Below are 15,652 nucleotides of genomic sequence, written 5' to 3' on the forward strand. Positions count from 1 at the left end.
TTGCTCACGCAGCTGCATCTGGCTGGGGGCTCGCTGCGGGCGAGGCTTCTCCTTCCTTGTGGCCCTTCATCCTAAGGAGACCAGGCCGGGCTCTTTCATGCACAATCACAGTGTCCCGTGTACCTGCACTTAGCAAGCACCCCCTTGAGCACACGTGCTGCTGTCTCTTTGGCCAATGCTAGACACACTGTGAAGCCCAGAGTCAAGGTGAGAGGGACAGTCAGCCTGGAAGGGTGGCTCCCTTGGGCATCACCGTAATGACCTTCCCCTCACCTGCTCTGAGGCAAGCTCTGCAGCACACAGCATGGCACGCTCTTAGAAGAAAACCAAGAAAGATGAAAACCATCCTTTGACATTAAAACTTCTTAGCAGTGGCGAGTTGAAAAAGTTTGGCCAGCCTTCACCAGATTCAGGCAGGCTAGGGGTTTCTGAAAAGCGATAATTCTCACAGTCATGCAGAAAGTATGTTCTTCCTACACCTTCAGGCTCAGAACGGAAACTGCAAGTATGGACGCGATGAAGATGGCCAATCACACACTGTCCCAGTGACAGCCTGGATGCTGCCCACCTGCAGGAACGCCGGTGTCAACTTTAACCGCATTCGTTTCCGTGAGCATTTCCAAAGGTACTCATCCTCTCCCTAAGCATGAAAAACCCGTCCTAAAACAGCAACCCTAGGCCCAATTACAAGAAACCGTAAGTTTTGTTTGCGAGGGTGGAGTGTGTGCTTGCCCAGGGGGAAGGAGAAGTCTCGTGAGACAGCTGTGGTTTGAGGGGAGGGCAGAGCCAGAGCTTTCCACGCACAGCAATGCAAAGCTATTCAGAGCCATCCTTCCACAGGAAACTAAAAATAAGGACAAAGTATCTTTCTACAGCAAAGATAAACTGATTGGGTATTTAATAATTATTGCTACGAAAATGAAAGAAAAATGGGGACTCAGAAAAATGGGAATGAAAGTTGCATTAACTTGGCAGCACCGCCTGCTGGGCGGATCTGAACTTTAAACTCCCAGGTCCCTGGGGGAGGGGAGCAGACCGCACAGAGGATGCTCTGCAGTAATCTGGGGAGGGGGGCAGTCCACTCTGAGGGTGTACAGGTAGAAGGCCTGGAATGGTCTGGCAGCACAAGTCCCCTCACCCAGGTGGTCTGGGAACTTCCAACTGTGAACTCAGCGGTCCTCCAGGTTGCTACAATGCCTCCTGGCAACAGTCCCTCCCAGGAGGAACTTCACTTCACCCTGTATCTCAACTACTTCACATAACAACATACAACACACAGGTACCCCCCACACATACCTACATGGCAATCATCCCCAGTGGGGGCACATGTGGGAGGCAACCAATCGGTGTGTCTTGCATCAGTGTTTCTCTCTTGCTCGCTCTCTCCCTCTCTCTCCATTTCTCTTGCCCTTCCTTCTTCCCTTCCACTTTCTCTCTAAAGATCAATGGAAAAAATGTCCTCAGGTGAGGATTAAAATAATAAATAAATAAATTAATTAATTAATTTTACAAGAGGATGAAAGAAGGCAGACCATGCAAGCATCATTTGAGGAAAGCCTGGGCAGCTACTGCATCACCAGGGAGACTTCAAGGCTAAGTCCATCCCTAGAGATAAGGACCATCTCTTTATAATAGCAAAAGTTCAATTTCCAAGAAGATTTAACGATTTAAAAACCTAGTGACATATCCTCAAAATTACAACATGAAGATGAACATAACTATGAGGAAAAGTAGACAGATGACAAGTATAGTGGGGCATTTTGACAAAACTTTGGTAATTGATGGAATTAGCTGGGGGAAAATTCGTGACTATGTGAAAGGTGTGAACACCACAATCACAAATTTGACCTGATAGATACAAACCTCGATCTCAACTAAAAAAGAAAAGAGGAGTAAAATGGTAGAAATATGTACAAAAATACCAACACCACAACATATTTAAATGTCCATGTGCATACCTACCAATGAAAGTCTAGAGCTTAAGGTACTACTTTTTCCCCATAAGCCATGTTTACCCCATACACCGAAACCTTTTCTATTCCAATGTTGTTTCCAGCTGGAGGTATGCTACTACGATTGCTGAAGGTGGAGAAAGTTTGTATTTTCTTTCCTGCAGAAAAGAATCACTGCCTAAGACTACGGGCATCACCCTGGTAGCCAGTGGAGAGGAAATCACAGAATCCGGTCCATAGAATCCTAAACGTGTCTCCACACTGAACGGGATCACTGAAAAATGTCTACATTGTAAGAACAAGACAGAAAAAAAACAAAAACAAAAATAAAACCACCACAAAGTCTGGTCCCCAGTCAACGTTTACAGGATGAAAAGAAAAGACGATCGCACGGTTTCCTTACTTTTCTTTCCTGCTGCCCAGCTGGCGAGCTGTGTACTGGTCCCCGTAATCAATCAGCACCAGCTGCCGGGAGAAGACGTTCACTTTGTTGCCGATGAACAGATCTTCCAGGTGGAGGCCGTCATACCTGGTCCGCTTCAGGAAGGTGCGGCGGTTCTTCACGTCATGCTAGAGCCGAACGACATCAGGGATCAGAGGGAAAGTTCATCTTCTCCGAGATTAGGAAGAGCCCTCCCTGCTACATTATTAAACACAGGCTACATTCTGCTTCGCTTTGCTACAAATGCAGACTGTAATTTCTTTTATAACTTCTGTATTTCAGAGTCTACTCCGGTAATAACATAAGAAATTCTCCTTACAAATGTGCTACTTAAGAAAACCCTGACTGTAAAGATAGGTTTACTGCCGAATTAGCTCAGCAAGTCACTACCTCTGACATCCCAGAGAAATGCCAATGCCTGCTTTCTCGCCTAGACAAACCTCCAATGCCAAAGGGAGTCGCCCGTCAAAGGGGCTGCCAAGGAAGGGACCCCAGCTCGACCTTCTTCAGTCGGGCCTTGTGCAGATGACAGCTTTCAATAATGGGGACGTATTTGTGGCCATGACCAGCTTTCCCTAGAGCTACTTGCTATCACTTCATCCAAAACATGGATAACTCCACTCAGTTCTCTAACCAAAAAAATGTTCATTCCTATTTTTCGACATTTAAAAATAAACTGGAATTATAATACCAGAAAGGAATCCCCATTAAAAATGTACATGTAAAAGTATTTTGGACACACTATCTAAAAGGCAAGCCCGTTCCTCTCCCACCCTGGCTCCCTTGCCCACTTCCAAGCAAAGAAAGGCTCATTTACCATTTCAACAGATCCGTCCCCTGGGTAATACAAAAGCTCATACCGTCGAAAAAGCGAAGCGTTTGGATCGTACCACTCTGTGATGAAAACGAATCTTTCACTCTGATTCTGCAAGAAAAAGGAAGATTTCATCACTAATCCATAAAATATAGGCACTCTTGTAGAAATCATATACATTGAAAGAGTTACCAAATATGTACAACAACCATCTGTTATACCTATTATATCGAATTATTCTGCTTTTCTACAATATGTCAGTTATCAACACACCCTCAGATATGCGCCTCTAATTTATTAAATATCCTTAGATATCTTGAACATGGCTTAAGAACTGCTTGATACCTCACAGCCACCCAGTCTTCCTGAGTAAATCAGCCATGTTTAAAGCACTTTTTAGAACTGTAATAATTCAGTCCTGCCGAAAGCAAGTTTACACATACACAATCAATAAACTGCCATGAAAAAAAAAATTCTGAGTGACTAGCTCTCAATTATATAAAGTTTTAACTTTCCTAAATTTAAATATCTAACAGTAATAGTATATTAATGCCATGAAAATTATAGTAAATACCCTTTCTCTCCTTAGTAATTTCACCTGATAGTATCTTTTTTATTTTGTTTTTAAAAATATATATTTTTATTGATTTCAGAGAGTGAGAGTGAAAGAGAGACAGACTCATCAATGATGAAAGAGAATCATTGATCGGCTGCCCCCTCCTGAGTGGAGGACAGAGTGGGGGGCTCGGTAGGATCCTCCTAGATTGCTGGACGTCTGGGGAAGGCTCAGCACAACCACCAGAGAGAAGGTGCTCGAGCCAGTCGGCCCGCAGAGTGGTTCCTGCCTCCCAGGGCATCCCTGCTCCTCCCGGGCCCTACCTGCAGAGCAGCCCCGATCACAGAGCACAGTGGCAGGGGCCCCTGGTCATTCAAGTTCCCTCTAGTTGGAGGTCTGCCAGGGGCATCCTTACGGTTAACACAGAGGATAAGCTGAAAACACAAGTCTAAGATGGGCCCTCCCTCCTTGACTATATAGCAGTTATTTCCCATCAAACACATTATTAAACACATCTTACCCCAGAGCCTTTCATTACAATAGCAAAGTGAAGAGGGATGAAAAAAGGAATCTGGGAGTATTGCTGCTAATCCTGGATTTAATGTCTGATTCTCAGGGTAAGGTATATGGATGTTGATAATTCACTTATAAATGTGAATTACGTTAATAATACACTTATATTCTAATAGTTATGTTTATGAGCATACTCAAAACTATAATGTAGATAGTTTTTAGCACATTATTTCATTTTCCCCACAATCAACCATAAATGATACATTTAAACAATGCTTTTTAAAAATATATATATATTTTTTTATTGATTTCAGAGAGGAAGGGAGAGGATGAAAGAGACAGAAACTTCAATGATGAGAAACACTGATTGGCTGCCTCCTGCACGCCCCCTACTGGGGATCAAGCCCGCAACCCAGTCATGTGCCCTGACTGGGAATTGAACCATGACTTCCTGGTTCATGAGTCGATGCTCAACCACTGAGCCACACCGACCCGGCTAGCCAATGCTTATTAGTCAAGATGAAATAAAGGTAAAATAAAAGACAAACCATGATATTTGTAATAGCTTTTTATCAAACATTTTTTCTTGGTTCTTATAAATACAGGCTTTTAAAGCTTAGGTTTCACTGTGCCTTCTATTATTGCACTCTTTTAATATAAAATTTGAATATTAGTAGCTTATTATATTTTTACTATCTATATTAAAATATTCAAAGACTCGATTGAACTAGTGCCTTCACGCTAAAATAAATACAGAACACTACACAATGGAAGCAAGGAGGCACCCCTACCAGAAAATGGAAGGCGAAGGGCAGGGTGGCCAGGCCAATGGAGGCCCAGGCCCCAGCAGCCCACCTACTAAGCTGGCAATGGCACTCTATCTGAGGCAGGCGGTCGAACTCTGCACAACACACTCTCCAGAAAACAGGATTAATATGAAGAATAAACTACTGTTTATGAGAACTATTGTTTCTGGCTGACAAAGTAGCTTCTAGCAAACCCATGGTATCTCCCAAGAACTAGAAAAGTGGGGTACAAAACAACTGAAAACAAACCAAGAGTCCTATCAGGCAGAGAGCAACCGTGAGGGAGTCAGTGAGAGAGGGTCGGTGAGAGAGGGCGGCTGTCTACCAGGTGCGCTGAGCACTCAGGAGACCGAGACCAGTAGAAATCGGAGGAGATCACTAAACAGTGGGAAGAGCAGGAGCCATTGGAGGGTTGTAGAAGGTCATGGGAGCCCTTTTGTAAGTGTCTGGCAATTGCATTTAAGATGTGTCCTACCAGGTCACTCAGAGTCGGTACGTGATTCCTAAAGAAGGAAATCAGTTCATGGAACGGAAGGGTGTCCATGGCAGAGAAAAGATGCAGAGGCCACAGTAATATGACATGGTGGTGTGGTTCAAAGACAGAGTGGATGTTGGCCTGGAAATGTCTTTATTTCACCTCCATTAATTTGCAGGGTTGTTTTTCCCCCCACTGGTTATAGAGTTTCAGTATTTTAAGATGAAAGAGCAACGGAGATGGGTGGTGGTATGGTTGCACAATATCGAGAGTGTATTCAGGACCACTGAATTGTACACTTACAGTGGTTAAGATGGTAAATTTTATGTTGTGTATTTTACCACAATAATAAAAGGGGTGGGGGAGAGACCACAGAAGATCAGACAGCCCATTCATGCACTGACTTATTCGTTCCCAAAATATTTATCAACTGTTTATCTCGTGTCAAGTTTTGTGGTACATTCTTTAAATTCCAAGAAACAATTCCTGACTTGAAGGAGGTCAATGGTATAAAACCCAAATATGTAGGGAAATCATTACAGGTCAATATTGCAAGAGCAATAACAGTGTAGAGCTCACACTTCCATTAGGTACTTGCTATGGGCTAAGTACACAGTTCTAAACCTTACGTATTGTATATGACCACATTATGAGATGGTATTATGTCATATTTTGATGACACTGAGGCTCAGATAAGCTAAAACACATGCCCAAGCTGACGTCGCTTATACACAGGTGAACCCGGACGGCTTGATGCCAGACCCCATGCTCCTAACCACCCTCCTGAGAGTGGGGAGGGCGCTGAGGGAACGGGGCCGGCAGTCTCACAGGCTGCTCTGCTTGCTGGGTGTCCAGAACCTGAAGTGAGACCCTTCAACTTAATCTCCTGTGAGAGCAGATCTTAGAAAGCCACACGGCAACAATGACAATCGGGCCACACTGTCAGACTTGTCCTTCTATCCCTGCGCTGAACAGTGTGCATGGCACTCTATGATGCTGTATTTCAGGAAAAACGCCCTCACAACAGGCAGCAAGACAGTTGTGTTCCTACCGAAGTGCTCCCTTGCCCAAGTCGCACTGAAACGGATTCAAATACCACCTCACGGGGAACAGTCTGGAACTAACCAGACATCTGCTTTTCAGAATTTGCATGATTAAGGGTTAGTAAAGGGTCTCAATTGATCTTAAGCCGATTACCTGTTTCAGTGTGACTTCACAGACACTCTGGAGTAAACTATATAGATGATGGAGTTGACATTTCAACAGGCTTCCACCCCAATGACAGTATAACAGAAACCCACCCTGGATGACAGCATATTGGAAACCCACAGTGTGCAAGAAACCCTGCTGCTCCCAGTGACGGCTGGGGGAACGTGGTTTCCCAGGAAAAACCTTCACCTGGCCTTGAACGTTCTGAGGCCGCAGCGGACCATTGAAGGTCTCTCACCTGACACAGTAGGCAAACACACAGAGCAATTCCTAGTGCTTCACTTCGGAGCCACGGTGGTAGGCACAATGAAACGAAAAGACAACAGCCAGAATGTTTCTGTGTTCCCCTTACCACCGGGCTCGGCTTGCATGTTCACTTGCTGGTCCTAACCTTCACCAGTAGTCTTCCTCCTGGGCTTCTTTCAAGGACCAAGTATTTCCCGCACATGGGATCGTGTCAAATATTAACTCAGAACCGGTGTGAACCTGTCTCGATTGTTCTCAGAGGGCTATTGCTCCCTCGTGAACCCACCTTGAAAGGCAAGCAGAAGGTGAGCTCCTGGGAAAAGGGCCTTTGTGTGGAGTTCTAGCTTAGCGTTTCTCACCAAGTCCAACAAACATATTGCATAAGAGGAAAAGGCAGGTGAATTATTAAACTTAGCTAATTATCCCATTCCACTTAAATTCTTTAAGAACTAAGTAAAACTGTTGCAAACCCCCCCCCCCTTTGTTTTATCCTCACCCAAGGATATTTTTTCCATTGATTTTTAGAGAGAATGGAAGGGAGGGGGAGAGACAGAGAAACACGGATGTGAGAGAGACACATGAATTGGTTGTTTCCCACATGCCCTTGACCAGGGCCAGGAGCCTGCAACCAAGGTACATGCTTTGATCAGAATCGAACCCAGAACCCTTCAGTCCACAGACCAACACTCTATCCACTGAGACAAACTGGCTAGGGCTATTGCAATCACTTTTATCTTTTTTAAAATTTACAGTTTAAGGCCAGATATCTTCTCCCTTTGTGAAAATATGATGTTCAACATTAGGAGTCCACATATTTCCAAGATGGCATTTTTTTAAAATTGATTTCATAGAGGAAGGGAGAAGGAGAAAGAGTAGAAATATCAATGATGAGAGGGAATCATTGCCCGGCTGCCTCCTGCATGCTCTACACTGGGTATTGAGCCCGCAATCCAGGCATGTGCCCTGACCGGGAATTGAAACGTGACCTCCTAGTTCAGCCGTGGGCAAACTACGGCCCGTTTGAAATGAATAAAACTATTGAAAAAAAAAGACCGTACCCTTTTATGTAACGATGTTTACTTTGAATTTATATTAGTTCACACAAACACTCCATCCATGCTTTTGTTCCGGCCCTCCGGTCCAGTTTAAGAACCCACTGTGGCCCTCGAGTCAAAAAGTTTGCCCACCCCTGACCTAGTTCATAGATTGACTCTCAACCAACTGAGCCGGGCCAAGATAGTATTTTCTTTAAAAAAAAAAAAAAAAAAGTCATCAGAGAGAACAAGGCAGAAGTCGGAGGTGTCCCCGTTGGCCTTTAAGAGGAAAAAAAGTCAATGCCGAGTAAACAGAACACAAGCCCAGGTGGGTCCCCAACTGTGACACTCAGGTACGCACTCTCAATTTAACTAACGCGCAAAAAGAGCCCGAAAAGATCCATTTCCCTAGATAAGTGGAATCATTTTACAAGGCACACATCCAGGCTCAGGGAAGAAAGGCTTTCTAAATATTTTCCGGCATGGGTCCTTAGAGTTCTTGAAAATTCTTCCTCCTAGGCTTCTGCAGATCACTATGTAAACTTAAATCTACCTGCTGCCCTGTGAAAAACACAATGCCACACGCTGCCCACCGGAAGAGTGTGTGTGGGGGGGGGGGGGTGCGGTGGGGGGGGGGGGGGAGACCTTCCCTCTGAAAGCCAGGCTGAGCTCTGCTTTAGATCTCTTCAAGAAAACACAAGTATTTCCAGACCAACCCTAGCCACCTGATATTTCCGTACTTGGTATTTGATTTTCACAGAAGTTCAGGCATCGAAGGGACATGAATGACAAGGAAACAGAAGGTCAAACAGGTGAAGTGACTTGGCGGGAGTTTTATGACTTGTTTCCTGGTGGCCAGATGTGATGTTCCATATCAATTGCAGGATCAGCTGCCCAATCTCTGCAAAGATATCTGCTGGGATTTTGATAGGGGCTGCCCCGAATGTATTTACCACTAAAGAGAGAACTGCCAGCTTAACAGTATTGGTTCTGCCGATCCCTGAGTGTGCAAGTGCCTCCATTTGTGGAGACCTTCAATTTTCCTCTGCAACGCTCTGCAGTTTTCAGTGTAGATCTTGCACTTCTGCTAAAAACACTCCTAGGTACTAGTATTCGTTCTTTTGATGCTGTTGTGAATTATTTCCGAATTTCCTTTTCAGATTGTTCATTGTAATACATAGAATACAACTGATCTTAAATTCTGCAACCTTGCTGAACACGTTAGTTATAACAGTTTTGTTTTTTCGTTTTGAAGATTCCTTAGAATTTTCCACATTTAAGGGGATATAACCCGTGAATAAAGAGAGTTTTACTTCTTCCTCTCCTGTCTGGATACCTTTCAGCCCCCTTTTCCTTCCCTGACTGCAGTGCCTAGAGCCTCTGTGACAATGTTGTGTGAAACCGGCGAGAGAAGGAATGAGTCTGAGTATTTCTGAGCAGCAGTCCTTGGAGAAAGCGCGGTGTGCCCCTGTCCAGGAATGCAGACTCAAGTGGCCCAGCATCGCGGCTCCTGTGTGGGAGCACGGAGCATGGCGTCGGCAGGTGTCAGAGGTACTGAGCAGACAGCATCTGTGGGCTGCACAGGAGACTGCCCGTTCGGGATACGTTTGCCTATATCATCCCATGTGATTCATGGGTTATTTTAATTTAGTAGCTTACCATTTGGGGTTTTCTTTAAATAAGATAAAGGATATTTTAGTTGAGTAAAAAATTCTAAAGAAGACATTTTCACGTTTAATCCCAAAGGAGGGCTTTGTTGTTTAGGCCTCAGTTTTCCAATTTGTGAAAGGGGAAAGCATGTGTCTTTGGCTGTATGAGAAGTAGCCTGTGTTACTGCGTACTCTGTGCTTCCTAGGTGGATGGAATTCATATGCCACATCAGAGTGATTAAAAGTAACAAGCAACTAATCAAATCCATCAAGGACCTAGCCAGTGATGGCGAACCTTTTGAGCTCGGCGTGTCAGCATTTTGAAAAACCCTAACTTAACTCTGGTGCCGTGTCACATATAGAAATTTTTTGGTATTTGCAACCATAGTAAAACAAAGACTTATATTTTTGATATTTATTTTATATATTTAAATGCCATTTAACAAAGAAAAATCAACCAAAGAAATGAGTTCGCGTGTCACCTCTGACAGGCGTGTCATAGGTTCGCCATCACTGGTAGCCTGAAAGAATGTCCAACGGTGGAGGGGTGCCACCTAGTGTTCAATGTGGGTTTCAACACACCCAGGCCTCAACCATTTTACACCCGGCCCCACCTCTGCAATGTTAGCACTGTCATTATGTATTAAATCATCATAATTTTGCAGAAGCCCTGATTATCAAAATATGAATTGTTATTTTTGAAGGAAATAGGAGCCACTTGAATGCTCTAGAAATTCAGTTTTCAAAAAGGGAGTAAACAGTATTCACTTCTCTCGATAGCCACAAAAAAAGCAGAAGAAAGTTACTCCTAAAAAATAAACACCTTGCCGCCAATTTCAGATTAGAAGGAGCACAGGCTTCCAGGCTAAACAAGTTCAAGGCCAGGCCCTGTCACTTACTCGTAGCATAAATTTGAGTGGTTTCGTTTTGTTTTTTAAAAGTTCTTTTCTTTCTATGAAAAAGCTCAATACAAAGTAGGCACTCAATAAATGAAAATTGTTAACAATTAAGAAAAATAGATTTCCCATCCTGATTTATAAATCAATAAGTTTCTTTTCATTTTTAATATATCCCTCGCCAGTCACCAATTCCCTTTCTTTCTAATCCCTTGCATGAAAAAAGACCTGAGTTTTTGTTTTTGTTACTTTATCTTTCTCCCAACAACAACAACAAAGTTCCAAGCAAGTTTAAATCAGTTACAGCCTTTTCTGTTTTTAGCCACTGAAGAAATCACCAGGTTCAAACAGCTGCTCTTATGGAAGCCGAGGGCTCTTCACCTGCTTTCTAACATTTAATAAACTGCACAGCAATTTAAACAGTTAAAAGCAAGGCTTTAAAAAAAAATCCTGTAAAACTATTTCAATATCTTCCTCGTGACATAACAAATGGTTTAATCTTTCTGTAAGTTCACTATTGGTGTATAAAAATGCCATAGATTTCTTAGCGTTTTGTGTCCTGCTACAATGCCGGATTCATTTATTAAGTCTAATAATTTTTTGATTGAGTCTTTAGGGTTTTCTATTAAAAGAATGCTTTTTAACCCTTGGATTAATTTCATTAACTTGCCCTTGCAAATTTTCCAAATTTAAGTCTCTTTTGAGCCTAACCCTGTCTTTAAGATTACAGATGTATTCTTGGTGTAAGCAAGAATTTAGCTGTAATGCACAGGGGCAGTCTCCTGACAGCTCTTTGTGTGAATTCGGATGTCTTTTAAGCTGTCTGTTCCCGAGGGCCTCCTGAGGCCAGGCCTGGGAGTGCAAAGGACCCTAAGAAATCAGCCCTGCCCTCCTGGCGCTCACTGTCCTCAGCTGAGGGCAGAGCCCTCACGGGAAAGCCAGGAGGCAGGGTGGAGGTAAGTTCCCCTGCAATGCGCATCTGAAAGCAGATGGCCCAGCACCCACCAGCACTGCCTTCCTAGGAAACCAGGGCCTTGGGGAAGGGGCAGGGGTGACAGCAGGGACAGCAGGAGGACAGGCAGGGGCCGAGATGTCCCAACTACATGCCATCCTTCTAATTTCTTCACCCTCTTCTAGCACAACCTGTTTGTTTCCTAACACTGACCAACGCTAACATTACATTACCTGTTTGTTTACTGTGTGACTCCCTACTCCCGGAAATGGTAGCTCCACACCAGCAGAACAAGTCATTCACGCTATATACGCTATATATAGCTGGTGCTTCGGACACAGAAGAGGGACTTTAAAATCATTGAATGAATGAATGAGTCTAGAGTTTCATAATAAAAGACTCTACTGTTTTTGACTTAGAGTCCCAGGTTTTCTCTGGTGGTGAACAAATAGTTCTCCACACCTGGTTTCTCCAAAGTGGCCAGGAGAAATTCAGTGGGAAGTAACCTCCCTCCTTTCGGCTGTCTTTCAGAGCATTCCTCGTCTCCCTGGAGGTTTTGCCTCTCTGCTCTATAGATACTGATCTCCCTTCTCCAGGCACAAAATTCAATAGGTTTCTTAAAGAGCAAGACAATTTAGCATAAATGATAGACTGTACTTGCCACTAAATGGAGGACTTTTCCTTGTTCTCAAAGTTATATCTCTGAGCCTATGTAGCAAGAACCAGATAGGCCTGAATGGGCTCATTGTACTTTCACAATCAAATCGCCAAATTATAAAATTTCAAGACTCCCAGATAATCCATTTAAGCTGAGTATCAATTCATGGGTCTCAGATCTAGTACTTGTTAAATATACGATCAGACATGCTTAGGTTCTCAAGAACTATTCCTGCCATCTCCTCTCCTTCTCATGGACCTTTATTGTTCCATCAGGAAAATGAACTATAATAGAAATTGAAAGAGAAGGAATTTAATACATTAGAATTTAAATATTGGACAATAACACCACTAACCTCAAATACTTATTTCTAAAACTCGTTTTAGATTTTAATATCCTCCCATTTCTCATTAAGCAGCATTCTGGTGAATATGAAAAGAATGCATTTCACAGGTGTAGTATGTTACAGTTTATAAATGTCTTTCATATACATTTTCTCACATGATCCTCACAAACATCTTTAAGGTATTGTGAGCAGAAACTGTTATTGTGATTTTATGAGTGAGAAAACAATTTCCCAGAAAGATTACAGGTTGCACAGTAAACAAGTGTTGAGGCTGAGACTGGAGAAAGGGCTGGAACTCTGCACCAGGTGCTCTGTGGTGGGACAGGCTGCTCCTGCAGAACAGGCAGACGAGACGGGCGCGAACATCGGTCTGTGAATAACAGCTGGGGAAGGCTGCCTCTATCTTCTTCAGTACAGAGAGCCAATAAATTCTGACTTTTAACAACTTATAAAAGATGTAAGATAATAATTACAGGTAAGTATTAACAGTGCATTTCACCTACAGAACACACAGTATTTGTAATCTTTCTCTCTCAACACACTGGAGTAAGGAAGGTACTAGTAACATTTTATTAAAAGTTCATAACCATTGTTTGATGTATGTATGAAATGTATAGAGGTCCCAGGTTAGAGTTTAGGAGAAATGGGCACCATGGCACACTGCTAGTGGAGTACAAATTGGCAAGGCTTTTCTGGGGTAATTTGGCAATGCATATCAAAAAGCCTTAAAAATGCACATGACCTCTCACTCAGTTATTCCATTTCTAATTTATTCTAAGGAAATAATTACGGATGTGTGTAAAAATGTATCTGCAAATATATGTTAACTATGGTGTTAAAAGACCAAATTAATAAATGGATTGGTTAAATAAGAGCACATGAAAGAATAAAATATAGTTCTTAAAACTGATCTGGAACAATGACTAGGGTATATTAAGTTTAAAAAACAGATCTGTAAATAATGTATACAATAGAAACGTTTTAAGATACACACATGTATGTGTATACATATATATATGCATGTAGGTATGTGTGACTGGAGTATCATACAAAAATATTAATAGTGATTGTATATAATCAGTGATATTTCAGATTCATTTAACTATATTTTTTTCCCTTCTATATTTCAAAATCTCCAAAAATGACTATATTTCTATAATAAAGTTAAATATTTGATATAGGTATAAATATGTACATGCTATATGTGTTTTATATATATTGCATGTTACATATATACTCAGTATAATTACTGTATATATACTATACTAGAGGCCCGGTGCATGAATTCATGCACTGGTGGGGTCCCTCGGCCTGGCCTGCGGGGATCAGGTCAAAACTGGCTCTCCAACATCCCCGAGGGGTCCAAGATTGCGAGAGGGCGGTTCTCGGGTGACGCACCCTGGAATCAGGCTTCCTCCTCTCTGGTTCTGGGTGCATCACCCTAGAACCACAGCTGCCAAGTCATCACAGCTTGGCAGCTCCTGCATTGAGCATCTGCCCTCTGGTGGTCAGTACATGTCATAGCTACTGGCTAGTCAGTCGGTCGCTTAGGCTTTTATATATATAGATAAAATGCATATAGCACATATGTATATTTAACTTGTATAAGAACTATGGAAAAGAGAGGATGAAATTGAAATTTACATATGTCAGACAACCATTATGCATACACATGGAAATACATTTTTAGAAATAAAGCAATATGAAGAAGGCACAGCACATAAGAGGAGTCAGGAGAGAGAACAATAGCAACTTAATTAGACAAAGCACCTAGTATCAGAAAATAAACTTGGATTGAGCAGTACATTTTAATAGTTACAGCAGGGGTCCTCAAACTATGGCCCGCGGGCCACATGCAAATACAAATATTGTATTTATTCCCGTTTTGTTTTTTTACTTCAAAATAAAATATGTGCAGTGTGCATAGGAATTTGTTCATAGTTATTTTTAAACTATAATCCGGCCCTCCAACGGTCTGAGGGACAGTGAACTGGCCCCTGTTTAAAAAGTTTGAGGACCCCTGAGTGACAGTTTCTCACTTCTAATTAACAGAAAATCTTACAATGTCAACGGCTTTTGAAAGTGAAGTCGTTTAGGCAGTTTTTTCAGGAAAGTGGATGTAAGGTTCATAGGAAGTGTTGGGGAACAAGTTACTCTGTCTGAGGCTGCAGCACCATCTTAGGTCTTAGGAGAAACCACAGCAGAACACACGCTGCCTGTGTAGGAACTGACACACACCTCCCTGCAAGGTACAGTTCTGCTTGTCATGCCTCAGAGCAGATATGGAAACAAAAGGCCCAGAAAAGGGCAAATTGTGAAAAGGCAATTATAAGGAGAGAAATTAGGAACCACTGATCTTCAAAGACAAAAGCAGAACAGAAAAACGTCTTCCAAAGTTTACAGGTAGAATGAAAATAAGCACCAACTAAGATGGCTGAAGTTTAAATCAGGCAAAGCCAAGGAAAACAAGATGTCTTGATGGATCAGGAAAACATATGAGATGCATCATCCCACTGCATTTAGAATGAAACCCAAAGTCCTTCCCAAGTTCCGTGCACCTCTCAGATCTCTTCTGTCCCCACCCTGGCCTCCTCCCCAGGCCCAGCCACACCATCTCCCTCCTGCTCCTCTAACAAGCCTATGCCCTGCTACTGCCTCAGCCTGAATGCTCTTCTCCTAGCTCCCTACCTGGCCAGCGCCCCTTTGAGATCTCAGTGATTCTTATCATTGCTGTTTCTATCTCTTCCTCCTTTCCTCTCTAAAAATCAATAAAATATATTTTTTAAAAATATTTTTCATTTACACTGTTTTAAAGGTACAAAAATACCAAAAGTGTCCTTAGGAGCATTTTATCACAAATTTATAAATTTCCTTCAAAATTTTGGATCCCACTAAGATGATTTCTTTTGTTTGTTTTGGAGTTTTGGGTTTTGGTGTTTTAGAGGTTTTTTTGAGATATAATAGTCATATAACTTTACATTACTTTCAGGCCTACAACATAATGATTCAATATTTGTACATATTGCAAAATGACCACAATAAGTCTAGTTAACATCCATCACCACACATAGTTACAAATTTTCTTCTTGTAAAGAGAACTGTTA

The 15,652-nt window shown here is 42.4% G+C and overlaps 1 protein-coding gene across 4 annotated transcripts in view; it reads right to left on the reverse strand.

Annotated features, from left to right (window-relative positions):
- The window catches only part of NME7 (NME/NM23 family member 7), a 118,310-nt gene that overhangs the window by 93,255 nt on the left and 9,403 nt on the right, over positions 1-15,652 (reverse strand). For 3 of the 4 annotated variants that reach the window (XM_059674148.1, XM_059674147.1, XM_059674146.1), the window contains exons 2-3: positions 3,212-3,319; positions 2,356-2,522 (exon numbers count right to left, since the gene is read on the reverse strand). In XM_059674148.1, the coding sequence (XP_059530131.1) occupies positions 2,356-2,522; positions 3,212-3,319 (275 nt within the window). The remainder of the gene's footprint in view (positions 1-2,355; positions 2,523-3,211; positions 3,320-15,652) is intronic. The other variant, XM_059674149.1, reaches the window with a different exon arrangement.

The sequence above is a fragment of the Myotis daubentonii genome, chromosome 18 (assembly GCF_963259705.1).
Source record: "Myotis daubentonii chromosome 18, mMyoDau2.1, whole genome shotgun sequence".
Classification (NCBI taxonomy): domain Eukaryota; kingdom Metazoa; phylum Chordata; class Mammalia; order Chiroptera; family Vespertilionidae; genus Myotis; species Myotis daubentonii.